Source organism: Chenopodium album, chromosome 26 (genome assembly GCF_948465745.1).
Source record: "Chenopodium album chromosome 26, dcCheAlbu1.1, whole genome shotgun sequence".
NCBI lineage: Eukaryota > Viridiplantae > Streptophyta > Magnoliopsida > Caryophyllales > Amaranthaceae > Chenopodium > Chenopodium album.
Window position 1 is genome coordinate 2,469,253 of NC_137859.1, and position 27,811 is coordinate 2,497,063.

Below are 27,811 nucleotides of genomic sequence, written 5' to 3' on the forward strand. Positions count from 1 at the left end.
GATATAATAACATGATTTCCTATATTAAAGATCTGATAACAATGTACAATGTACAAAAGCCTTCTCTTGCCAACTTGCCAAGGCAGCTAAGTAAAACCAAATTCTTAGGATTAGAGCCTAAAGAAGGGTCAGCTGCAAAGCTGAGAGCAAAGTCGTTGAACCCGGGAAGAGTTATCATCTATCAATGGATATATGTGGCTTCGTCCACTGCTGAGGCATGTCACGTTCACTTTATCTCCGAGCTCCATCGACTGCAATCAATGAAATGCACACAAGCAGCATGTATTAATTGCAACATCCAATAATCAGCAGCCTAACCAAAATTAGCACTTAAGCTTTGTTCCTTTTACTTTGACAAGGTTTCCCAAGTTCAATTTACTAACAACAATAACGCTTCTCAAATAAGCGCCAATAAGGTTTTACATGTTCATATGCCAAGAATTAAGGTGAAAAGAACAAAGCCAAGAGTTGTATGAATTCATTCATAGAGAACAAGAGAATAGCCTACATATATTGTTGAAATTAACCCATTAAACATTTTATAGTTCTTTTGCATGTAACTGAGACGAATGTAGGTCATGTAAATTACCTCACAAAGCAGTTGTTGCGATTTGCAGCTCCATTTAGAAGAAGGAATACAGCTCATATAATGGCACCATGAACAATAGTCATTTCCATTTACTCCTCTAAAAAGCATCACAAGTCCACCTGTAAATCTGAAAAAATCATTCCTGGTGGTTAGCTGATAGGTAGCCGTAACAATTACAGGGAATAAAAGTGAAGATAACAGCAGAAACAGCAGTGATGTTGCCCTCTCACAATGCAATAAAATCAGTAAGAAAATCACTAGAGGCCAAAATTACCACCAGTTGGCAATAGTTACAAATGAAAGTGGAGCACACAACCAAGTTCAAGCTCACCCGCCAATCAAGACTACAGCAGCGACGATCCAAAGTACATACTGATATGGCTTGTGCTTAGATTTACGAGGTCCAGCAGAAGAGCCAATATAAGTATGCTTTTGGTTCACCCATCCAAATTGCGGGCGAATCAAAAGCATAAATCCAAGAAGAAATCCTGTGATAAATCCACCAATATGAGCAAAATTGTCCACATGAGGGAGAACTCCAACAGCCAGATTCAAAATGATGATCAATATAAGGGTCAACAAAGCTGCCAACTGGTTGTCAAAAACATAGTGTCATATGAGATATGACAAACAAGCAAAGTGCAGAACATCAATGAGCGAATCAAAGCTTCAAGTACCTTGTTCGCATAGATTGTCCAGTTTGTAAGCAGCTCAGAAAGCATAGCCCCTAGAAGACCAAATAATGCACCAGAAGCACCAACAGAGATTGCAGATTGGAGAAACAAAGATGACAATATGTTTGCACCAAAACCAGAGATTACATACAACAAACCTATCTTTACTGTAGAAAAGATGAGGCTAGAGTTAGAATAGCGTAAGAAAACGATCTAATAGAAAATGTTGTATAAACTTGTCTATTACAATAATTTCAAAGGGAAAGACAAACACATTGACTATCCAAGCAAAATGAAAAGTGGAGCACAACAAAATCAAACTCTAATACAAATTCATAATTCAAAACATGAAATGCTGACATCTATAATAACCGCAGTGCAGAAGAACTCAGCGTGCAAAGACATTTCAATACATATAGTATAGGTATTATTTAAAAAGCAATAAGACTGGTATTAGTGCAAAAACATAACAGAAACATAAACGGGCAAAACCAAGGAAGCATACCAAAACCGAACTCTTGCTCAAGTCGTATGCCAATAAATACAAGGCTCAACATATTGGCAAGGATATGTACTACCCCAGCATGAAGCCATATGCTAGTAATCAACCGCCAAGCTTGATGTTGTATCACAACCTTATTCACCTCCAAAGCTCCCATCTTCTCCAACCTGAACATACAAGTTCATTACTGTAGTTTAGATCTCCTATGAACCATGTTAAAAATGACCCTACAATAAGTGTAAAGATTGCATTCTTACAAACCGCTCTCTTCTGAAAGTTTAGCCCAAATCTTCAAAATTATTAGTCCTCAGACTCCTCACTAATGTAGGCATCAAATCATCAAACTGTGAACCACCTAATGAATAAGCCTCAGCATCTTGGCTCAAGAAGAACCTATCTATTCTTAATCAACAACAGCTACAAGTAAATCGAATCGCCACACAATTGCACTACCATCATTCTACACATTAGAATTTAGCACTAACATGCTTTCAGGCAGACTAAAATCCCTACATCCCAAGTAACATCTCAAATGAATCACACTCTAAATAGTAACACTACTGTACTCTATTCAAACAATCAAATCATAACTTCAAACTTATCAAAAGAAAAAACCCATAAAAATGCACTTCTTCTCATCCTCATTCCAAAATCAAACAACACTAACCAGTTCAACAGAACACTAATTTGCACCCCAGAAAACTAATCTTAGCTACTTCTACCATAATTTTCAGAAACCCACCAAAAATACATGATCAAACATACATATTAATAAATAATTAATTATATGAAATAGAAAAAGCAACTTACGCAGCAGAAGAAGGACCAAGAAGAGGGTTTTCCTTTAGAGGTTGGAAAGAGAACCTTCCCAAAAACCTCGCAAAGCAAGAGAAAGAATACTTGGGGCAATCATTCACATACATTGTTATCAAAAACAACACCACATTCACCACCACAAACGACGGAACCACCCATGGGGCCCACCTCTTAAACGGCCGGAACTCCATTTCCGGCGGATGGGCCATTCTAGAATCTTCTTCACCAAAAACCCAGAAAATTTTTCAGGTGAATTTGCATGAAGATTAAATGAATCATGGGTTGGAACCAGAAAAAAATGAAATTTGATAAAGTTTGTGATGATTGATTATAATGTGGTGAATGAAATTATGAATGCAACCGTTTTATTAAGGGAAAAGAACGGTTCACCAATTTTAACAAGGAATGATGAAAGAAAGATTAAAAAACGGGCAGTTTCCTGGATTTTTGGGTCTCTAAAGTAGTCGTGATTCGGATTCCTTGGCTTTGCCGGCTAACAGTTCACCCAAAATGATGTTGATTGTAATTTGTAATCCTTAATAGTGATTTGATGATTAAGAATATGGGCCCTCTACATAATTGTCCGTTGTTGCTTTGTGTTGGCCCATTTGTTGTATTCCGTTTTGAGGTTTTCCTCATTATCGATTATCATTTAGGCCTTGTTTTGTTTACTTTATTTTGGTTTTTATCTTGTGAAATTTTGTTTAATTCGTCATACTATATACTACGTATTAAATTTTACTAATACATAATTAACAATATTTAATATGGAGCAATTGTCAAAAAGGGATCAGTTTTTTTTTAAAGTATGCCCTACCAAGGCAAGGCCTAGACATTGCCTAGGCATGATTACAATAGGTAGCCTAGGCTTGAATTAGATGGTTTTGGGCACCAAGTAGGTCTCATATGGTTTTTTGGGAGCATCGAAAAGCAATTCATTACTTAGCCTAATCAGGTAAAACAATGTTCTCTGTAAACTAAATTTGAAAGCCATTATATTTGAAATTAAATCATTTTCGGAGAAATTAGGATCTGGTGTCGAAAACAAAACCGATAGTAAAGGTTAAATCTTGAGGTTACATAACATTGTTTGGAACCCACTAGACGGTCACATAAAGGACCATAGTGGCTTTGAGTTGATAAATAAAGATGTGTTTATAACTGCAAAAATTGATAAAATCTCAAATGACCTTCCAAGGACTCGTGGAGTCCATGAAAAACATTTGGATCTTTATCTTACCCAAGCATGAAATAGTTGCAAATTCTCCAAAACCAAAGGCTATAATGCATATTTTGGGACCAATTTCGAAAATTTTCAAAGTTTGAAATAGATGAATACAAAGGCTGTCACTCGGAATCATAATAGTTGGTTGGAAGTATACATGCCTACCAACAGTATGGATTCTTGAAATATGTTATAGAGGTAGTCAAGAGCTAGTATAATGGATGGTTTCAATCATTGACTAGGCATCTTGAGTCCTATCAAGATATCGGCCTATCGGGCATCACTTGACAGGATGACATGAGGCGTAACTATGTGGACTATGCATCATGTATTCATGTAGGAAAACTCTTAGCGCATAGGCCCTATTGTATAAAGGATGTAAATAGGATGACATTTTTGTAAATAATGGGAATCTGATGGTGGAAACTATGATGACAAAAAGTACTACTACATGCATAATAGTACATAAAAAGTACTATTCAAACACCTTATACTTTAATAGTACATTATACATATATAGTAGTACACAAAAATGTACCACTGAACTAAAACAAGAGAGAAAATGTACCACCGAACCCTAAATTGTTCTCCTATATGCATGCCAAATACATAGGTCCTATGCGTCTAAATGCACTCTTCATGTTGGGAAAACTCTTAGCGCATAGGCCCTATTGTATAAAGGATGTAAATAGGATGACATTTTTGTAAATAATGGGAATCTGATGGTGGAAACTATGATGGCAAAAAGTACTACTACTGTACTACATGCATAATAGTACATAAAAAGTACTATTCAAACACCTTATACTTTAATAGTACGAGTTGTAAAATTGAATCTTCAACTAGAACCAATTATAGAGCAAATTAAGGACGTAATTGATGCTTAGCTAAGCAAACTTATAAAAAATATATTTTTTGAAATATTTTCTCTATTAAACGAAATTATAATTAAGTAACCTAGGGGAATGATGTAAATCAAACAAAATTGATTAGTTTAATAAATCAAACTATCAATCAAGAGTAAAAAAAATAAAATTGTTTCATAATTTATTTGTTTGATCAATCGACATGATTATCTATTACTTGTATAGGAATAGGACTAATATTTGTTATTTACAATTGAGTTCGATACCCTTAACACAAAAATTTGACGTGTATTATTTCATATTGGATATCTCTAATAATAGCGCTTATAGTAGTATATGGTTTATGATTGAATTTCAAACACTGTACCATATCACAAAATCAGATCCGTATAAAAGCTACAATATGGAAAATTTCATCACATAAGAAAAGACTTGTACTCCATAGAAGTAGAACCATGTGATGATCGGGTGACGGGTGATTATGTCGCGGCAAAGGAATTCTTTAAAATGTTAAAATTTGATAAACACGAGCTAATTAAACTTCCTATGATGATGATCAAATTAAGTCAAGAAATTATTTCTTTATCACATCATACTGTTTGATTAACGTGCAATTAATTATAAAAAAAAACGTTAATTATGGCTTTCTTACTCTCTATAACCCTTATTCCACGCTATTCTTACATTAGAGCTCAAGGGATTCTTCCTCACTTGCAACACCGACTTCCCACATTCTCATTTCTTGCTCTTCACTTTCGCAACGATTCCTTTTTATGCACAAAATTATACTATATCGAAAATTCGATCATAATAGGAAGCCAAATATGTCCTCAAACAAAGCTTTTTACTCCCAACTAAAACACAAAGAAGCAACACTTGGTGCTGGTAAAAACACTAGCATCATTACTTGGTTTGTTGTCTTTACTTGTCTCATTCTTACTTTTTTATTAGCCTGTTTCAATTCTTCGCCGTTTATTAATGGCACAAATCTCTCATACTTCGCCAATATTAGTACCGTGTTTTCTATCAATAGTAGTAGTTTCGGTATTGATTATGTGAAAGATCAAGGGGAACTTGTAGAAAAATCCGATGAATGTGAAGGAAGATACGTTTATATACAAGATCTCCCTAGGAAGTTTAACGAAGATTTGCTCGAAAAATGCAGCACTCTTAACAAATGGGTTAACATGTGTGAGTACCTTATAGACTTCGGCCTTGGGCCGAGGTTAAACTATTCTAGCACTCGTAATTGGTTTGTTACAAACCAATTTTCTTTAGAGATTATATTTCATAATAGAATGAAGAAATATCGATGCTTGACAAATATTTCCTCTAAGGCATCGGCGGTGTATGTGCCATTTTATGCAGGGCTAGATGTAGGGAGGTACTTATGGGATGGTTATGATACTAAAATTAGAGATAACGCGTCAATTGAAGTAGTTGAGTACCTCAAGGGAAAACCCGAGTGGAAGAAAATGTGGGGACGCGACCATTTTCTAGTAGCCGGAAGGGTGTCATGGGATTTTAGAAGAGGAAGAGATGACAAGTTGGGTTGGGGTAATAGTCTGTTCAACTTACCTGAGGTTAAGAACATGACTAATTTAGTGATCGAATCAAGCCCTTGGAGCAACACTGACTTCGCGATACCTTATCCTACGTATTTTCACCCTTCAAGTGATGATGAGGTATATCATTGGCAAGAAAAAATGATGCAAAAGCAAAGGCCTTATTTGTTTTCCTTTGCTGGTGCTCCTAGGCCAGAGCTTAAGGATTCTATAAGGAACGAAATTATCAACCAATGCTTAGGCTCGAAAGGTAAATATTGCAAGTTTGTAAGATGTGACGCGAACACTAAGAATTGTGATAAGCCAGAGACTGTTATGAGATTGTTTCAAAGCTCAGTCTTTTGCTTACAACCTCCAGGGGACTCATACACTCGAAGATCAGCATTTGACTCGATTTTAGCAGGGTGCATTCCTGTTTTTTTCCACCCGGCTTCAGCTTACGTGCAATACTTATGGCATTTTCCGAGGAATTATACAAGTTACTCAGTGCTTATACCAATGGAAGATATAACTAAAGGGGAGTTTGCCATTGAGGAAAGGTTACTAGAGATACCAAAAGAAAAGGCGGTAGCTATGAGAGAAGAGGTCATTAAGTTGATTCCGAATGTGATATATGCAAATCCTAATTCGAGTTTAGAGAAATTTGAAGATGCATTTGATATTGCAGTGAAGGGAGTTTTGAGCCGAATCACAACAGAGAATAGTTCAATTTTGTCTGATGATTTTCCTGAAGATCTTTCTTGGAAGTACAATTTTTTTGGAGGGGTAGAAAATCATGAGTGGGATCATTATTTTTCAAGGGGATAGTAAATTACTAAGGAAAATAATAATAAAAGAGAAATTATAGGAGCAATTTATTTTTATTTTGACATTTATATTGTATGTTAGTATGTATGATCAATTATATATTTAGATCAAATTATATATTTTGTGGCATTATGCATCTATGATCTATCTAATTAATGGGAGAGTCTTTTTAGTACAATTCTTTCCTTTGCTACACATGCCAAATATTCTATTGTTTGCATTTGACCAAAAATAATGTACAAATATCCGTAATTTTCTTGATTTCTTGGTGATCATGGATATGTTTGTTTTAACCTCTTGATTCTTTGGCGTATCATTCCTGATTAGTTCCCTTGAAACACATAAATTATAGTATTTGACCATGGTTAGTAGTTTAAGTGGACTAAAAACTGGTTTCAAAAAAAAAAAAAAAAGTGAACAAAAAACTTTTAATATATATAATTGTTCATAATACCCCTTTGGAAAATATATTTTCTATTTATTATTCATACAGTTGTTTTTGAGAAAAAATTAGATATGTTCCCAACTTATATATAATTGTTCTAGTTGTTTAAGAGCTACTTCATAAATTTCACCCTAAAAAAAGGTCGAAATACTTGCAACCATGCATTATATAACCAATACACTATACAATTAAACCCATACTTGATCCTAGAATGGTGTTAGAATGAAAAAAAACAACTATAATTTCTGAAAATTACAACTTATGTCACAAGTGAGAGCCTACAAAATAGGTTAATTCAGTCCAAATTTCTTAAAAAACATTGAAAGTTTCAGCTTGCTCCTCTTTTGTTCCTCATTTTCAGCCAAAAAAATAAAAAAATACTCTCTTTTCCTACATTGTATTCATGAAAAACTTCAAAATTATCAATCAAATTTTTTTAATGTGATTTAATCTTGTGGTTATTTCATGTTACAACTATTCTTATTGAATCCTATGTCCTCCATATTCATCTTGATTCATCTTAAAGAGATTGATGATACACCGGAGAGCGAGAGCTCATCGCGGAAAGGTGCATAAAACAACCATGGCAATATGTAAGAATAAATTATGGTTGCTTATTATATCCTTATTCACAATATGGTCACTTTTGATTTGCCTAAATTATTCGTCTTTGATCGATAGTGTAGCTTCTTTAGCAAAATTTTACGTATATTCTGTAAATTACCAACATGAGATTCCAATTATTCCTAACCCTAGATATACCGAAAGTATTAGTTCCACCTTAGATGAAAGTAATGCCAATAGCACCAATAGCATTAGGGAAGAAACAGAGCAAACAGAGGAAAAAACAGGGGAAATACAAGCAAAAACAGGGGAAACAGAGGAAAAAACAGAGGGAGCAGGGGATGATGAGATTGATAAGCTTTTAGATGTGAATATAAAGGATCTTGGTGAAGACAGTGATCATAAATCATCTATTAAAGTTATCGAGAAGAGCGATCAAGATGAAATCATCAAAGAAACGGCAGTAGCTAAGGAAGCAATGATGGAGAAACAACAACAATTTCCAACTCCTAAGAAGAAGAGAAGGAAAGAGAGACCTAAAAGGAGGAAGCCTCCCAAGAATTTTCCAAATACACAAGTAGTGAATACAAATTACAATCAAGAATCATCATGGAACAACAATGTAGGTGAAGAGAAATCCGATGTCTCGCCTCCTCCACCACCACCATCACCATCACCACCACCACCATCTCCACCGCCGCCATCCCCACCTCCACCTCCACCTCCACCCCGGGTATGCAAGATAGCACAAAAGTCTGACCCAAAATCCTGCTCGGGACGCTACATTTATGTACACACACTCCCTAGGAGGTTCAATGTAGACTTACTAAGGGATTGCAAGTCTCTTGACTTATGGATGGATATGTGTCAATATGTGAGAAATTCAGGCCTAGGCCCTGAGCTTCCAAACTCGGACCGTGTTTTCTCGGACCATGGGTGGTTTGCAACTAACCAATTCTTACTAGAAGTGATCTTCCATAATAGAATGAAACAGTATGATTGCTTAACAAATGATTCCTCCATTGCATCTGCTATCTTTGTACCATTCTACACAGGACTCGACGTAGCACGACACTTGTGGAATACAGACTCCGATATAAGAGATTCGGGTGGGTTCGAGTTAGTGAGACTACTAAAGAGGAAGCCAGAGTGGAAGAGATGGTGGGGCAGAGATCATTTCTTTGCTGCAGGAAGAATTACATGGGATTTTAGAAGATCAGCAAACAAGAATGATCCAGATTGGGGGACTAAATTTCTTTACTTACCTGAAGCTAAAAACATGACGGGTTTAGTAATCGAATCATCGCCTTGGAATAGCAACGATTTCGGGATACCATACCCGACTTATTTTCACCCTTCAAATGATGCAGAGGTCTTTCAATGGCAAAACAGAATGAAAAAACAGAGGAGGAGAAATTTATTTTCTTTTGCCGGGGCTCCGAGACCCGATAGACCCGACTCGATACGAAACCAATTGATCAACCAATGTGAGAGCTCCAAAAAATGTATGATGATTCACTGTAATAATTGGAAGAATAAGTGTCATAAACCAGCTGAATTAATGAAGATGTTTCAAAGCTCTCATTTCTGCTTGCAGCCTCCAGGGGATTCTTATACAAGAAGATCCACTTTCGACTCGATACTTGCGGGTTGTATACCCGTTTTCTTCCACCCGGGTTCGGCTTACATTCAATACTTGTGGCATCTCCCTAAGGAGTTTACCAAGTACTCAGTTTTTATCCCTATGTATGAGGTAAGAGATGGAAAAGTTAGCATACAAAAAGTGTTGGAGAAATTTTCTTCTCAAAGAGTTGAAAAAATGAGAGAAGAGATTATAAAACTTATTCCTAAGATAATATATGCTGATCCAAGGTGTAAGTTAGAGAGTTTGGAAGATGCATTCGACGTCACGGTGAAGGGGGTGTTGGAGAGAGTTAGAAGGATTAAGGAGGACATGAGAAATGGGAGGGATGATAGTTTTGGTTATGATGAAAGGCAAGCATGGAAATATAGATGGCTTGGGAAGTTGGAGGAACATGAATGGGATCCTTATTTTTCTGGTTCTTTTGATTCTAGGAATTTCACAAATTTTTAGGTTACTCAGATTTAGATTGGTAGAAGAGTAATTTTTTCATGCATTTTTTTGTATTTGGTAGTTTTTGTAGGGAAAATCTAAGGGGATTGATTTATTTTTCTTAATGATACAAAACAAGTACAATTCTTTTTTCTGTTCTTGTATTGCTAAGCTAAGTATGTTCATTTAAGAGCTAGCATTTGATGTTTTGTCATGGAATGGACCATTAAGATATATCAAAACCAACAATTTATAAGTATCATTTTATTCAAGTGTAGCAAGATCAACTTGTTACAGTCTTACAGATCTTCTTACTATGTATTATAAGTGCAACGAGATAAGAAATCAATGGACCTTATGTTAAGCACAAATGTAGAATGCAAAATCTAATGCATGCTATAGTAGATTAATTAATGGACCTTATGTTAAGCACTCATGTAAAATGCAAAATTAACTTGTTACAGATCAAATCGATGGCATGATTCATGTTCAAGCATGGCAAGCCAACTTTTTTACATGAAGGCATGATTCATGCATGTTCAAGTATGAAGTAGCTAACCACATAATAGTATTATTACTATAACATAAAATTGATTACAACATATCATGAATTATAATGGTAACTACTAAGGGCCTGTTCATATTTACTGAACTGAGCTGAACTGAACTGATTGAAGCTGAACTGAACTGAACTGATTGGAACTGAACTGAATTGAACTGAAATGAATATTTTATGTGAGAGGGAAATTAAGAGCTGAACTGAACTGAACTGAATTGATTGGAACTGAACTGATTGGAGTTGAACTGAACTGAACTGAAATTAAGTAAATGTGAACAGGCCCTAAGTAATTAATTTGGGAGTTATCAACAGGATTAATGCTCATTGACACCTTTATAAACCATGTGTTGACAATTTGGTGATATAAATTAAACAATCATCCCTTGCTTCTCTTCACTACTAATGCAATATAATTTCGAAGTAGCCACATAGTTGTTTCAAACTCATTCTCGGAACTTTATAAAGGTATTGATAGGTGTCTTATGGTTTCAAACTAATTCTTATGATCCCGAGGGACACTCCTTGCATTCAAATTAATTTTGAAAAAAATTCTCGAAATTGGCTTAAAAGAGTGGATTACAGCCTTTATTTTGGACAATTTATGAATTTTTCAAACCTAAAAAGGAAATAAGTCGCAATGCTTCCTATAGTCCATGTAGGTGGGTGGAATCAATTAATTTGCTTTCAAATGGTTCACCCTAAATTCCATGAGATTAGATTTTCTGACCTTTATTATATACTTCCTCCGTTTCTATTTAGTTGACGCGTTTGATTTAGGCACATATATTAAGGAGAGGAGAGAGAGTGATAGAGAATGAAAAGCAAGTGGGGTAGCTTTTAAATACAAGGTAAAAAATTTACCCAAAAAGGAAACGTGTCAACTAAAAAGAAACTTCCTAAAAAGGAATACGTGTCAAGTAAAAAGAAACGGAGGTAGTAAATAACAACAACAGCGTTTGTAGTCCAACGGTTAGGATAATTGCCTTCCAAGCAATAGACCCGGGTTCGACTCCCGGCAAACGCATTTTTTAACCCCATGCTTTTTTACATTGACCCACTCAATCATAAGTGGTCCATCAATCAGATATTACACCAGCCCAATTATGTAATTTAGCATCCATCCAAATATCCAATCCTGACCACAAAAGGGCATTTTCGTCCTCAACCTCAAAAAAATAAAAAAAATCAATCATAAATTCCATTGTCTTACTCGAACGACACCGTAAAGGTCGCGTGTAAACCTCACATTATCCACACAAACAAAACCTCTCCTACATTCTCTCTCTAACCGTCAATGGCCGGAGCTCCTCGTACTTCTCTCTCTCCAACTCGCTTAATCAATCCTCCTAACTCCGTCGCCGGAAAATTTTTCCGGCTGAAATTCTCTTCCTCCGGCGTAATCACCCACCGCTGCTATGTCGCCGGCGGCGGATTGTCTACTTGTGCCGCCTTCCGAACTCCGGTGATTTCCGAAGGTCCTTCATGTATTTTCGTCGGTCCTGTTGAAACAGCTAGTCAAGAAACCCTAGAAGCTCTTTATCGCCAGGTATTATCAGTTCTTCATGATTGAATCAGTGTAATTCATGGTTTGATTGATTTTAATATTGATTTTGTGTTTTTTTTATTAAAAATGGATAGGCGAAGGATTCGTATTACAGTGGGAAACCGTTGATTATGGATGACATGTTTGATAGAGTTGAGGTGAATTTGTTGAAATGATTTCTAATTTTTTTGTATTAGGAACAAATTTTATTGAATTGATTTGGTGAATTGCTGCTGAATTTGTGGTTTTGTGGTTGTTGAACAGTTGAAATTGAGGTGGTATGGGTCGAAATACGTGATGAAGTATCCAAGGTGTAGTTTACGCCGGCAATCTACTTATGCTGATGCTCAGGTGAACTACTTTATTTCAGTTTGTTGTTATTTCTACTGTAATCTACTGATTAAGCAACTCGTGGAAAAGTTGAATTATGTTGATTAAATGTGTTTCTGCTATTTAATTTACAAGACCAGAATTGGAATTCAATAGGCTTGTCAAAAACTGACCTGGCTTTGGATTGACACGAACTTGCTCGAAAGAATTGAAGTTTTGAATTAGGATTGTTGAATCCGAAAGTGTAAAGGGAAAAGGGTGAAAAATGCTATGTCTTGACCACCTAATCCTTATAAGTTATAGTCTAAATAAAAATTAGTGAATTATCTGCAATCATTTTACGAGATGACGTAGCTTAGCTATATCAGTTTGATGCTATAATCATTCTTTAGTTTCTACTTAATCATTTAAGTAGGCAAGTCTTCACTTTTGTATCTACTTATGGTTACTAAGAAGTACCAAATCAGTGTTCTGCTGCCATTCTATGACCTGAAAAAATAATTGAGATTGAGCATTTGACCTCGTTAGACAAAATGGGCTATAATCTAAAACTAATTATATGCTTTAACTATAATATATTTAGCAATAATGTTAGGAGTCACCGAGTCAATGTAGAAAGCCTAGAGCCCTAGATTTTCCCCTGCGTTTGTTACCTTTCCAAATAAGGTTAATGAACTATGTTTTCATTATTGACCAGAAGTTTGGGCAAAGTTAAGGATGTAGACTCAATAGATGGACCCACAGTCCTCGATCACTTTTATTTTGAAGTGCAAATTATTTTGTATATACCCTTATGATTCCCGTCATGATATTATGTAAACATTATTGGGATGAAAGGGGAAGGAGATGAAAAGGCTACGCAAATTATTGAGTTTTGGAGGATGTGGCATGTTATTTTTTTGGGGGCTAGTAAGACTGTCCTCTCATCACCTTCGCAAGTATGTAGGCACATATCAGTTGACTTTAAAATACTTAATCAAGATCTCTGATAATTGCTGTGCACAGACTGCTTATCATTATACCTGTTGTAGTGTAGCCACATTTCTACATTGATTGAAATGGGTTAATTATCGCATGTGCTTTCATAGGCAAGAAACATACTTCACTATCCTGTCAGATTACCCAACCCGGCACCCCCCCCCCCCCCCTCCCCCTCTCTCCTCTCTCCCCAAAAAATATTGATAAATAGATAAATATTGGAGGAAATTAGAGAAAACAAAAGAAGAAAATTGGTATTTTGTAACTAAAGCTTCTACTACTTCCTCTTTTATTAATGCCAATCTGTTCCTAGTTTGGAAACTTTGTAACTTTTTTTAATAGTAAATGTAACTGTATTATTCACTATAGTTTTGTCATTGAAAAGTAATTTGTTAGTGCTTTCCATGTTCAATAGAAAGATATTTGTATATTAGTTGAAGATGTAATGACATGTATGTAGGGCAGGAAGACCCTTCGCAGGTTTTTGCTTTGGCGAGCGTCTGGTTTTTGATACTTGCATTCGGTGGTGCGGTATGCCTTGTGCCTATGTTATACACCATCAACTTAGCTTATCAGGATGGTTTGAATTCAGAATCAGTCTACAGCAGCCATCCAGCTGTTGTGGAGTTTCTTGGCATGTTGAACACTGTGCTGTTCATTCTTCTGGGTTCCATTATTGGCTGCCCAATTGCTTCAGCTTCTGGTAATTTTGCATCCAGCCTTTTCATTACCATTGCTTTATTCTGTTAGTCTGTTGAATTGATTTAAACTAGTATGATAGCAGGGTTTCCTTAGACCTTCAACCTCATAGTATATAGCTGCTATATGTATTAAATCTTTTACAGTGAATACAGAAATAGATTGCCATGTCATTCTTGATCACTACAGGTTTTGTTACTTGTGAAACCTAGTGGAAAATAGTTATTTGAACAGATAAATAATAAGTTTATTGGGTTAAATGCCACAAAAATAAAAATAAATAAATAAATAAAGATGACCGTCATTTTCCAAGTTTGGTTGATGAATAAGTTTTAAGGATGAAAGGGGAAGATGTGGTTCTGCAATAGTGCTTTCTTTGGTCAACCATGGTTAAATGACACCAATAATCATCTGTCATCTAATGCCCATCTTCACTTTTCAGCTAGAGCACTACGAGGCCTGTGGCGGAATGATCTAGTGGCGCTGAAAGGAGCTTGTCCAAATTGTGGGGAAGAGGTTAGCTTACTGAATTTGCACTTTTACCTCTAGCTATTTTTTGTCAAGGTTGTGTCCTCATTGTACTATTGGAATCAGATAGTTGTATCTTTCTCACAGATATTGCTGGCAAAATTTTCCAGGTCTTTGCATTTGTGAGGTCAGATCATAGCCATAGCTCTTCTCATAGATCAGATTGTCATGTATGCGAATGCCGGCTTGAATTCCGCACCAAAGCTGAGGTAAATTAAGTTTTCTATAGCTTCACAATGTAGATTGGATGATAATTTTCGGTATGTTGCTACAAGTGGCAACAACTTTATTTTTTGACTACATCATATATTTAAATACACAGCATAAGAATAACCCAAGATCTTGCCCCAAATATAATTAGCAAGTTTTTTGTTCCATGTATATGTGGTCCTTCATCCCTTTAACCACTCACTAACGATGACTGTTTACTGTTTATAGATTGTTGGCTAATTGGTTTTGGCTTATGTAGTTTAGAGATTGTGTTGAAATTACATGACATTTTTTTATCTTTGTCATTTTGCAGCAATCCATTTCAAAACTTGGCAGACGATGGGTTCATGGTCGTGTTTACCTGATATCTGATAGACGCAGTCGCCGGCGTTAAACATTGACATAATAACCGGGGCAAGAGAGAAGTAAATGTGATTTTGAGTTCATGTACAGTAGGATGATTCTTTGAAGCTGAGCACTGGCTGGTAGTACAAAATTTTAAGTATACAGCAAGCAAAATTTATACAGTTGGACATTAGTGTGAGCGTATTACCATACTGTAGTCTCCTTCCTGCCTAGCAAAGTATAAATCTCCCATATCATGTATGAAATCTATTATACATAGTTTTTCCCTATTTTTCTTTTCTAATTATTTTATTGGTCTGACGTGGTTATTGAACATGCCAAGACACTTGGCAGGATTATTTTTACATTTATCTAGTGCGAATTTCTTCAAATCATTTCCCTCGTTAAAGTAATTAATTTGCTTGAGAGCTAGTTGTAAACTTCACTGTTAACTGAGATTTGGATAGCCTGTGATAAAAATTGGAATTTGGAATGGATCAAATTCAAAATTTAATAGGCGTATCAAATCTGTATTTCAACAAGGCAAGGGGGTAGTCTTTTTTGGATTCCTCAAAGAAGGAAGCCAAAGCTATCAAAATTATTAGAACTTCCATGAGATGACGAGTAAGAACTTTGCTATCAATTTAAATGCTAATGAGTTCTATTCAAAAAAAAAAAAATGCTAACGAGTTTGTGCTTCACAATAAGACTAAGAAAGTACAAACTTTAAACAAATACTTAATACAACTGTAATAATGGAATCATCTAGCTGTTCCGGGCAAATCAGAAAATTTGGCGCCAGATCTTCTCAATATTGACCAAGAATAATTCTTGCTACCTAGTCAATCAAAAGTGTCCCAAGCTGTATACTAGAATCCATGCAAGCTGTAAAAACAGGAGACAGAACTCAGTTTCCAGCAATGCATCAAACAGAAAAAACTTAGAATGTTATGTTGAGACGGCAAAGGGGCTTACCAAAAAGAGAGTTATTGATGCAAAAAGACCTTCCTGGAGGAGAGCATTATGACCACCATATTCTTCCTCGTCAACCTTCAGTATCAATGCATAATACCCATACACGATGGCAGAGGAAAGAGCCAAGAACCTGCAGCCATACAGCAGAAAAGCAATGAACAATTAATCATCTGGAAGAAAAAGGCAAGAGACAATCGAACAGAATCAACAGAGCATGATAACATGGCATGAGCAGAAACCTAATTCCTTAAATATAAGACCGTAATAACAATGTGGCCTCAACTTTAGAATTTCAATTATGTCCAGGCAAAAACACCTTGAAGATAAGTTGGGCAGCTCTTCATTTCTTACCAATGAGTCACTGACATAGGAAGCTCCCAAGTACAATCCATAGAGCTAAAAATAAGATATGTGATTGCTGCCTTACAAAAACCCTAATCGGAACTTATTAGCCCAATAACCCTTATATGAGCTTCTCCTTATTCAGGAATAATACGGTCTTATTTTCCCCTATCCAACGTTAATTTAGTTGCGCTTTGAACTTTAGCCCTTATTTGAACTTATCTAAACTTCACCTATTTTCCTCAACATATTCTAACTTAGTCATTATCTAAACTTTATATAATAAGGTATTAATTTTCTTAAAGCTTGGTGTTTCAAGGTGAAAAGAACAAAGCCTACAAGATGTCGGATCAAGTTATAGCAGTAAAGATAATGTCACTACTGTATCTACAAGAACATAAGATAGATACGAAAGTACAGATGTACAAGGGGTTCCAGCCATTGGCCTCTTTAGTAAAACCAAAAAAAAATATCCAAAAGACTCAAAGTTACTCAACAAAGTAAGCTAGCATTTGCACATAACCCATCAATTTTTCTACCATATAAAATAACAAATAGTCATCCAACATATAAAAGGTATTCCTATATACAACCAGGAGAACCAACGCGTTGTACTCGTAATATTACAGGATACAGACACGCCACAATAATGAAATCTATAATTACTCAAATGCCAATGACCACCTGTTATATTCCATAATGTTTACGGAAAATCCAGAGCAAATTGATTTGCAAATATATTATAACTAATTTGGAAGATTCATGCCGAAGTAATTCAAGGCAAATGTCGATGCAGAAATAATCATTTATAGTAAAACCAAAATGCACTCTAACACAGTCTGTATAATAGTATTTCTAAGAGCAACTTACAATATGAGCCATACACCTCCGACCAAAGGGATCGCACCCCAAATCAAACCACACACGAGGCCCACGATTTGTCGAATCCAATGTAGAACATCCCCCAGTTGATCCTGGAGAAAAAATTAACAGCTCAAACATCAATAACAGACATGCTCAAAATAGACAAAAGGCAACTACATACTCTCCCATCTATACATAAACCCTCTCACGAGTAACATGTAATTGACCAATACCAATAAACAAACAATCTAGCAATAGTGATTTCACCAGAGAATTGATTCACTAATTCATCAGTCCAATGTTATTTAAAACTAAAGCCCAAAATCCCATTGATTAAGATTAGCTAAACCTTCAACAAGCCTACACATTGAGATTGACTATAACTTGGACTAACCAAAATTGGACTGATTTGGTAAAGCTTCAACAATCCCTATAATTAAGATTAACTTAATCAACCACACCAATTAGAATCATATCTTACAATAAATCTAATTAATATGGAAAATTGGCGGAAATTCCAACAATCCCATTAATTTAGATGAACTCAGTCCACTACATAATCATAAATCAATCATATTGATCTCAAACTTAACTAACAACCCCAGTTCTTAAAAATCAATATGAATTCATGAATTTAATTTCTAAAATTAAAAGAAATTGAAAAAGAAGAAATAATTTCAAAGATCAGAAAGTTAACCTTATCCCAGGAAACATCAGGATCAAACAATTTGCCCAATTTAAAAGGAGAAGAGTGACCATTCTGATGCTGAAGGGTCAATTTCGATGATTTCTTATCCTTCATCCTTGTAACTCAAATCTTAAAACCCAGAAATTAAACCAAAAATTAGGGTTTATGCGCAATAATCTTTGCAATTTAGGAAGTAATGCTTTAAAATAGGGTTTTGGGGAAGTGGGTAAAATATGTATGGTGAATATATGTAAGCTGACAACAATGGTAGGTGGGTTAAGATTGGGATCTGAAAAAAGACAACGATGATGAAGATATGAATTATGTTTGTTGAATTGAAAGTGTTAATATTAAATTAGGGTTTATTCTAGATGAGGAAAGCACGTGGTCAGATCAGAAATTTGTAGGTGTTTATGATCTGTAAATTCTAAGTTCTGGGATTATTAATGGAAACATAAACAAAGAGGAAGATAAGAGAGAGAATAGTGGTGTTGAGATGGGATTGAGTGTATTTTGGTTTGAGGATGTTGGTGTAGATGATGGAGTCACAATCTACCATGATTCGAGGACCTAATTGTTGGGTTCAATTTATCTTGGAAGAGTCCTACATATGGTAAACGATCAAAATTTGACAAACGATATCCAAACATACTTGTTTAGGGGGTCAAATACACATAATCAAAATGGGTTTAGCCGTTAGCCTATGTGGCTATCTCCGCACCAAAGTGTTTAGTCTGTTAGACCAAACCTGAAGTTCATGGCTCCTAGGAAGTTAGGAACTTTGTTGAGCCCATGAGAAAACCCACATGTGAAGGGACGTGTTGTCCTACACTGAAAGAGGGAACAAGTGAAGAGGTATATTGGGATGTGTATCCCACATTGAACAAAAGGGTAAGTTGTGTCCATTTTACAAGGCTAACGGGTTACTCCTCTTATTGTCATATGGTTTTGGGATGGAACCTCCTTTGGACTTGTGAAGTGGACACTGCAAAATTAGCGGTTGTGAAAATCTTCTAGCGGTCGAATAAAAAAAAATAAATAAATAAAATTGTCAACGAGAATTGATCGAAAACAATCAATTAAAAAAAACAGATGGGAGATGAATTTTTGGTGTTATTTGATGAATTATCTTTAATATAATTTATCTTAATCATTGTAATTTTATTAATTAATTGGCTAATTTAAGGAGCTTGAATTTGGCTCATTGAAGAAGAATGTGAAGTTGGTTCAAGAAAGGGCCGAAGAGGTTAGAGGTGCATTGCATTTTCTGCCCAATTACTCGACATGACAATTGACAACCATCTAATTAACGAAAAACGAATCAAAGCAAACTAAATAATCCTCAATTATGCTTTGTAGACATTTGGAATTTAGATTTCTTGTATGTACATTGGGACAACTGAACAAAATTAATGCCCAATATTAACCGATTTTTTTTTTTTTTTTAAAATAATGTTGGACCCCCTTGTAGTAGTAGAAAAATAAAAGTGAGAAAGAGTTGTGTTACCTCTACTAAAGATAAAAGAGCAAGTTGCCAACATAGTGAATTTGATCCAAAACAACCAATTAAAAAAAGATGGGAGTTGAATATTTGATGATAGTGGAGAGATGTGAGAGGTAGAGAGAGAAATAGGTTAGGAATAAAGAAAACAAATAACTTCCAAAATTGTGATTATTTAAAAATAATTCAAAATTAACTGAATGGGTGAAAATTGAGATTATTTTACCATATTTCTTTTCCAAAAAACAAATTGAGGAATCGAGGTTCATTTACATTGCAAAGTACTCGTGTAATTAGAGAATAACTATTATGACATAAAGTTGGCTAGAAAGAAAATTATGTAACATAAATCGTATGACAAGGTCAATTATTTTATCATTAGAGATGCTCTAAGAAAATTATGTGACATAAATTGAATAACTATTGTGACATAAAATTGACTAGAAAGAACTAATGAAATTACTTTGTACTACGTATTTTTATTTAATGTATTAATAGTATAGGTTTCTTAAAAAAAAGTAATAATAGGTCTAAACACACCCAAATATTTGCTGTTAATCACTACTATCCCATCCTCCTCCAGACTCATCTTCCATATGAATATACTTTAACAATAACTAGCCTTTTGGCCCGTTCGATACACGGGTTCTTACCTAAGTTATTTCATATGTAGATATGTTTTTCAATAGTTGAAACTTTTGATATGAAATACGAATTATTTGTTTTGCTAAAACTTCAAGGGAAAAAAAGAATGAGGGTAGAACAATGGAAAAAAATAATGAAATTTAATTACGTATATATACATGAAGATTGTAGGATATGAAATGACATATTAGTTTAAGTTATAAGTCTAGGAATTAAAAAGAAATTTTTATATAATTCAATTCATATGTTTATGTGAAGTATATTAATTGGTTCAACTTTAGTTTATTATGATGGAAATGAAACACTTCATTTTCTTAATTGAATTTGCAAATTATGGAATACATTAAGATTTAAACAAAAAGATTAAAAGGGGTGACATGTGTCAAATGTGGTATTGAGTGACTTGTGATGACATGTGTCATATGAAAAATTATGGTTTGTGTTTTTAAATACTAAGTATAGATGTTTCCCTCTCTATTTATACTCATCATTCTTTCTCACTCTTTCGGTCCCAAAATTTATTCTTTTTCGAATTGATCCAATTTTTTAAATTAGGGTTTTCAATTTCAATCTTAATTTGATCACTTATTCTAATTCAATCAAACATGCCGAGCCCCAAGAAAAAGACGGGATTTTTCTCTTCGATGACTTCCAGCTTATCCATGTTCAGTAACGCCATGCATAGATCTGTCAATGGGTACTTTTTTTCTATCTTCTCTCTCCTCTTTTCGTCCCTTTTTTGCCAATTTGTGTTTGTAATTCGGCGCTTTTTTTGAGCAATTTTGTGAATTCTATGTTTTTTTAATGGTGTTAGAAGTTGGGTTTAATTGTAATTTGTGAATAAATCAAGTATCTTTGTTTATGATTATTGATTTATGCTTGATTTTTGGCGATTGTTTTCCCCCTTTTAAGTTCTGTGTGAAATTTATGATCTCTAGGTTTATTGGCTATGAAAATCTGGAAGTTGTAAACCCTGAGGGCGGTAAGGAGGATGCTGAAGAAGAAGCACATAAAGGAAGATGGAAACAAGAGGTGTGTATTTCATGCTATTGAATTTTCCTGAATTTGACTTTTTGTGTACATTGTTTCGGAATTTCCATTATCCACTCGGGTGTACCTAAGCAGAATGTTAGAGCTTCAAATGAGCAAAAAATAAGCTTGGGTGTACCTGAAGTTTGAATTTTGATTTCTTTTTGGATAGAATCATTGGAATTGTGTATGATGAGATTATATAATTCTCATGTTGTTCTCCCTTAACTTCAAATTAAGGAAACTTCATAATAAGATCTTTCGATTATAAATTACCTATTATACATGTCAGCTATTGCTTATAGTTTCCATGTAACAATGAACCATATATGATTTTTTTTTTTTTTAATGTCGACCCTCATCACTAGATTTCTTGGAGTGTTTAATTTTAACGATCTTTGGATTCTGTGCACTAGCTTTCAGGAGTGCTCATATAAATCAGTATGTACGTGCTATTTTATGCTTACCTTATTTACTGACTTTCTGCACTTGCAGGAGAGAGATAGCTACTGGAGAATGATGCAGAAGTACATTGGGTCTGACGTGACATCAATGGTAACTCTGCCAGTTATAATCTTCGAGCCAATGACTATGCTGCAGAAAATGGCAGAGGTTTGTGCTGTCACTTATTTATCATTGATGTGTGTGGAGTGATGTTGGTGCAATTGTGCTTAATTACATGTAGATGTAGTGATTGTTTTAATGCTGGAAATTGTTTATTGTGTTAACAGTTAATGGAGTACAGCCACCTGTTGAATCAGGCTGATGAATGTGAAGATCCTTATATGCAATTGGTTTATAGTGGTGAGCAAACTCTCTTATTGAATCTGAGGCAAATTTCATGTATTATCTGATATGAGTTCGATTCATGTCTTGGTTTGCAGCATCCTGGGCAATATCTGTATACTACGCTTTTCAGCGCACCTGGAAGCCTTTTAATCCCATTCTTGGTGAAACTTATGAAATGGTCAATCATAATGGGATGACCTTTATTTCAGAGCAGGTCTGTTTGTCTTTGAACTTCCTTTTAATCCAACACATGTCTGTAGCTTCTTTTTGAGCAGGGCTTTGACATAAACCTAGAAAATTTCTCTTTCTAATTTATCTAGCAATTTTACTATGGTTTGCTGTTCATGCATTTATTTAGGTAGTGCTGATGTTTTGCATTTTTTTTGTGCATATTAGGTGAGTCATCACCCCCCTATGAGCGCTGGACATTGTGAGAACGAGCATTTTACATATGATGTGACGTCAAAGCTGAAGACAAAATTTTTAGGCAACTCCGTAGATGTTTACCCCGTTGGAAGGTAAGGATTACTATTTGCTTATGGTACCACACTACCACCTAATTTTTTACGGTCTTGGTGAGTTGGTGATTAGAATTGCACTTAATATATGCAGTGGAACTGTACCTAGCTTCTTTCTTGTGTTGCGTTACCTTTTCAAGATTGCTCAGAAAATAGGTTTTGCAAAAATACTGGTTGGGAATTGTGGCCGCCTTTTGTAGTTGGTAGTAATTTCTTTTAGACTTGTGATCATCACCTATATATGAAAATTGTATGAGAATCTTGCTCTTACCTACCTTCAATAATTTTTTTGATAGACTACATTTGGAGGCCATGAAAATAGCTTCAATGAACTACAAGAGCAAAAGTATTATTTAGTCTTGCTATGCTTCTCATACTTCGTAGTAGTTGTACCGCCCTCAAAGAGTGATATGCCAAGTACTATATACGAAGTATATATATATTTATATTAGCATCATGATATCATTGTAATTGCCAATGATTTTTTATTCTTCCCTAATCATCTGAAGGATGCAAGAGGGTTCGAGTTACCTTCCAAATATAGAAATCTTGTTATCCTGATCAACTTGGTTGAACTTTTATTGCCTCGGAATTTTTTTCAACCTAAGAAACGCTGCCATCTTCTTCAAATTGTTCTTTGGTGGTAGGTATACCACTTCATCCAATACAACTTTCATGAGTTACCTAAGACTTGTTAAAGACATTGGCTTCGGTTACATTTTCCTTTATAAGTTGGGTTTGGGTTGTCATGAGATGACTTTTCTTCTTCTTTGTTTGAAGGTGAGGGATTGACAATTGAGGTTTTTGAAAAACTAAAAGGAGATATCTACAGAATATGTTGAGGTTGAAATTAAAATGAGAGGCATGATTTGGAGGAAGTGTAAAGAAGCAATGTGGTGAGGTAGGAAAAAGAGATGTTAAAAAGATTGGGAAGTTGAAAACATTTAAAATTTCGCTAACTCTCTAAGATACTTGCTCAAAGTTTTCAACTGTAATGGATTCCTTACTTTTGGCATGCATGCCTAAAGTAGATGCATATGGTCCCTTTGAAGAATTTCTGATGATATGTATCTAAATCAAATTAATTTATTCAATGAAAGTTATCTCAAAGTTTATGTTAGTCCTTTAACATTTTAATAGGAAAATATAGATATCAATGTATAAAAAAGCTCAAGGCGCACTAAGGCGATAAGGGTTTTGCAGCGCCTAGGTGCGCCTCTTTGAAGTGAGGCGCACTGTATAAACAGTTAAAAAAAAAAAATTGGCAGAAAATTGCTTCAAAAGCGCCTCCTGTGCGCCTCAGGTGCACCTCAAGTGCACATCAGGTGCGCCTAATTGAAAACGCCTCACCCAGGCCCAAAAAAGCTCTTACCCCCTATCGCCTTGCGCCTCAGCGCGCTTTTTCAAACACTGATAGATATGAATTCACATTAGTGAACGTGAGGCAAGTGCAATGCAAAAAGGAAATTAAAACAACTCCAATAAACTAGCACCAAACTTGGATTATAGAAACAAGTCAGAAGACAATGTTTTTCATCCACAAAAGTAAAAACGGAGTTACTAAGTCACTATCATCAATAGTACATCTCTCTTTTTGCATTGAAATTTGTGTGGAAGCTCATAAGGCTGGCATAAACCCTTATTAGCATCATGTTTGCGGTACTTGATAGAGATCACAAGAGCATCAGGGTACTGAGAGTGGTTGTGCTCAGTGTGGAAGTAGTGTTGCTTTCTTCTTGGGTCATTCTGGGGCTATTTTTCTGGCCTTTTAATGAACAGAGAAAAGTTAGCTAGCTTGGTGATTGTGCAGCCCTCTGGTATGAGCAACATGATATTTATTTTGGGATGTAGGAGTCATGCCTAGCATGATCAGTAAGCAATCAGAAACCAACATGTAACACTAGTTCCTTAGACCCAAGGCTCTCATTTTGTGTTTTTACCTCCATTCAAAGTGGGAGTTCTGATATCACTAGCAATCCATGGCCAGATATATCTCATGTATGTATCTTGAATATTGTCACGTGAACTAGTGCTGTGATGTAGTATATGGTGGTGAAGCGTCTAATCTGAATGTTTTAGTTTTAGCTTACTCATTTTTTTCCCCTGATAGTTATGTAATTATGTTATTAAACTGTTTAATTGTGGTTTTCTCGAATGCAGGACACGTGTCACTCTAAAAAAAAGTGGTGTAGTGTTGGATCTGGTCCCACCTCCTACTAAAGTTCATAATCTTATATTCGGCCGGACCTGGGTGGATTCACCTGGAGAGATGATAATGACCAATTTGACCACTGGAGATAAAGCTGTGCTGTATTTCCAACCATGTGGTTGGTTTGGGTATGTAGTTAGTCTTGTTTTCTTTAATTGCAAAATTTGTATTTCGGATAATGATGCCGCTGCGTGTATTCACTGCTTGATTTTGTTTTCTTTTTTTTTTTGTCTCTCTTTGTTTGACATTCAAGACCATTACCCTCAATCTCTAATAATGCTTGCTAAGTGTCTGAAAGATAATTGATTGGCCTGCTAGTTCTCAGCAAATAGTTAGATGACTGTATTGTAAGACATTTGGCTTTGTCCATTGCAGTCCAAAGTTCAATGTTTTTTGGCTCATTAACACCTCTAGGAATATTCAGTGTTTGCTTGTATGCATCTCCAAAGTCCCATATGTTAGCCCTATTCCTTCCAGAGTACTCTTGTTACTTGTACTTCCTGTTTCTACTTCAATTCTAAACTGAAAGCTCTTTACTATTCTTCCCTATTTGGGTTTAGAATAGCTTAGATGAGTATTTGACATGGCATGTCTATTTTTGCCAGTTTATATGTGTCACAAATCTGGGAAGTGGCAACTCAATATTCAAGTCCTTTAGGCTTGAAGACTATTTTATTGCCTCTGAACTCCTTGTTCTCCTTGAGCTTGATATTCCCCCTCCCACCCAATTATTGTCTATCTCGGCTTATTTGAGCTTGTATTTCCTTGTAGGGCTGGTCGATATGAGGTTGATGGCTATGTATATGATGCTAATGAGGAGCCTAAAATATTGATGACCGGCAAATGGAATAAATCAATGAGCTACCAACCATGTGATGTGGAAGGGGAACCACTACCTGGCACAGAAATGAAAGAGGTTCATATCTAAGATCCTTTGTTTTTTACTGACATGTCTTTATGGCTTGCTTCACCTAGAAATATTCAGTGAAATTTAATGAGCGTATTCCACATGAAATTAGACATGTTGACTGGCTTATTCTTAAGCCTTTTTACTGTTCAAATGTGTCAGCTATTGTGTTACTTTCAACTTTCCTAGCTTAATTCTATGCATATGATTGTAACTTACTGAGTTGATTTATTATAGTCTCTGCAATGCAATAACAAAAGATGCAAAACTTAATTTTCATCACTAAAAGGATTCTACTAAAGTCTCTGAACTAAGGGTTCTATTCTACTTACTATGTCTGAACTTATTTTACCCGAGCTTATAATGTCTAAACATTTTCTATATGAGCTTCTTCGTCCAAACTTTTCTAAAATTATCCAAGCTTATTTTGATTGAAAGTAGTTATAATAAGGTAATAAACATGGCCTAGTAGACTATGTGCCTTTATGTGACCTTCAAGCTCTTCTAGATTTGTTTTTAGTTTTCACACTCTCCTCATTCCTGTTGTATATGTATACCATTTTGCAGGCTTGGCATCTTGCAGATACTCCGAAAAACGATAAATATCAATATACCTACTTTGCCCACAAGATAAACAGTTTTGATACAGCCCCCAAGAAGTTACTGGCATCAGATTCGCGTTTACGACCTGATAGATATGCTCTTGAGATGGGTGATTTATCCAAGTCTGGTGCTGAAAAGAGCAGGTTCTCTTCTGTCCATTGTTGTGTCCCTACATTTTTAGGCTGTATGTCATTATGTCATTTTTAGGCGGTTGATGAGTATGTCATGATGTCACATACTTCGTATGTGATTAGTGCCTGTTCATTCTACTTTCTCTGCTCCACAAGAAATTTGACAATTACGATTTTTAGATGCTCTTGACATAACTACTCACTTCCTTTTCAAGTTAAAAAAATGTTGCTTTGTTTATTCTCTCTCCTCTGCAATTATTTTTGTAACTTTGCACAACACCTTCCTGCACTTGTGCCTCAACACAATGAGAGATCTATGTACCTGTTCAAAGGCAGAATAAATTTTGTGCTGTTAATTGTGTCCTTGTGCTTGTACATGATGGTGTTGATTTATTCCTGTTTCAGTTTGGAGGAAAGGCAGAGAGCAGAAAAGAGAAATCGAGAAACCAAGGGTGACAATTTCACTCCCAGATGGTTCGATTTGACTGAAGATGTTGCAACTACCCCCTGGGGTGATATGGAGATTTACCAGTTCAATGGTAAATACACTGAGCATAGGGCAGCTATAGATAGCTCCGATATTGTTGAGCTAGAAGATGTGAAAACTAAGGAGTTCAACCCTTGGCAGTATAACGATTTATCTGGTGAATGAGGTAAAGTTTTTCCCATCCCAATATGTCTAGTGATAATTGCCCCTCTAAAGGATTGCCGTGTAGTTTAGCCTGGCCCTTACCTATTAACCCAAAATCAAGCCTTTACCCAAGTCATGTTAACTACACTGGTGGCCAGTGAGAATCATAACATCTATAAATCATTCATACTTGAGGTAACACATCACTTAGTTGTGCCGAAATCAACTTAAGCCATGAAGTGTTGTCATACTTGATAAGTTTTCAAAACAGCGTAAAAGGTGCTTCATCTTGCTTGGCTACATTATAACCTGATTTTTATTGTTTGCAGAAATTCTTTGCGTCATTGTCTCAACTGCAAATTATAGGAATGGCATATGAAGTTATCCAAAGGATGATACAATCTCTCCTATCAGGCAATCTCAATGCTACCAGCAGTAGATAGAAAAATGTATCCTGCATTAAATTGTATAAACTCATTATTGTGAAGATGATTTCTTCGAACAGAATCAATAGTGCTCCCCTATTAAGTTTGATGTATGTTTTTTTAACCTTTTTCATTTAAAGTAGTTAGCTAGTGTTTTTTATCATCTCATTTGCTTATTATTTGTTTGATTTCTGTATTCATAATTGACAGAACTATCTGTTTATTGAAGACATAC

At 35.3% G+C, this 27,811-nt stretch overlaps 6 protein-coding genes and 1 non-coding gene across 7 annotated transcripts; 5 read left to right on the top strand and 2 right to left on the bottom strand.

Moving 5' to 3' along the window:
* Positions 1-25: 25 nt before the first annotated feature.
* LOC145617818 (RHOMBOID-like protein 1) lies at positions 26-3,031 on the bottom strand. The gene is made up of 6 exons (XM_081672570.1): positions 2,576-3,031; positions 1,769-1,932; positions 1,267-1,430; positions 921-1,180; positions 590-716; positions 26-251 (listed from the first exon to the last, which is right to left on the bottom strand). Exons 1-6 carry the CDS (start codon positions 2,788-2,790, stop codon positions 129-131), a joined length of 1,053 nt encoding a protein of 350 aa, XP_081528696.1. The 5' UTR covers positions 2,791-3,031; the 3' UTR covers positions 26-128.
* A 2,465-nt stretch (positions 3,032-5,496) lies between these two features.
* On the top strand, positions 5,497-7,044 carry LOC145616151 (putative xyloglucan galactosyltransferase GT11). The gene has a single exon (XM_081670849.1). The coding sequence runs from the start codon at positions 5,497-5,499 to the stop codon at positions 7,042-7,044; it is 1,548 nt and encodes a 515-aa protein (XP_081526975.1).
* Positions 7,045-8,021: 977 nt separating this feature from the next.
* On the top strand, positions 8,022-10,148 carry LOC145618362 (xyloglucan galactosyltransferase KATAMARI1 homolog). The gene has a single exon (XM_081673134.1). It carries the CDS (start codon positions 8,022-8,024, stop codon positions 10,146-10,148), a length of 2,127 nt encoding a protein of 708 aa, XP_081529260.1.
* A 1,490-nt stretch (positions 10,149-11,638) lies between these two features.
* Positions 11,639-11,710, top strand: TRNAG-UCC (transfer RNA glycine (anticodon UCC)). Its single transcript has one exon. It is a non-coding gene; the product is annotated as a tRNA-Gly (tRNA).
* Positions 11,711-11,908: 198 nt separating this feature from the next.
* Positions 11,909-15,711, top strand: LOC145617859 (uncharacterized). Its single transcript, XM_081672614.1, has 7 exons — positions 11,909-12,232; positions 12,325-12,387; positions 12,494-12,580; positions 14,003-14,240; positions 14,679-14,752; positions 14,875-14,973; positions 15,288-15,711. Exons 1-7 carry the CDS (start codon positions 11,981-11,983, stop codon positions 15,366-15,368), a joined length of 894 nt encoding a protein of 297 aa, XP_081528740.1. The 5' UTR covers positions 11,909-11,980; the 3' UTR covers positions 15,369-15,711.
* Positions 15,712-15,902: 191 nt separating this feature from the next.
* Positions 15,903-18,773, bottom strand: LOC145617860 (uncharacterized). The gene is made up of 4 exons (XM_081672615.1): positions 18,198-18,773; positions 17,507-17,610; positions 16,295-16,424; positions 15,903-16,204 (listed from the first exon to the last, which is right to left on the bottom strand). Exons 1-4 carry the CDS (start codon positions 18,300-18,302, stop codon positions 16,166-16,168), a joined length of 378 nt encoding a protein of 125 aa, XP_081528741.1. The 5' UTR covers positions 18,303-18,773; the 3' UTR covers positions 15,903-16,165.
* Positions 18,774-20,802: 2,029 nt separating this feature from the next.
* LOC145616304 (oxysterol-binding protein-related protein 3C-like) lies at positions 20,803-27,736 on the top strand. The gene is made up of 11 exons (XM_081671004.1): positions 20,803-21,031; positions 21,273-21,366; positions 21,859-21,975; positions 22,095-22,167; positions 22,248-22,366; positions 22,549-22,670; positions 24,831-25,007; positions 25,651-25,795; positions 26,354-26,532; positions 26,926-27,173; positions 27,481-27,736. Exons 1-10 carry the CDS (start codon positions 20,940-20,942, stop codon positions 27,170-27,172), a joined length of 1,365 nt encoding a protein of 454 aa, XP_081527130.1. The 5' UTR covers positions 20,803-20,939; the 3' UTR covers position 27,173; positions 27,481-27,736.
* The last annotated feature ends 75 nt before the right edge of the window (positions 27,737-27,811 follow it).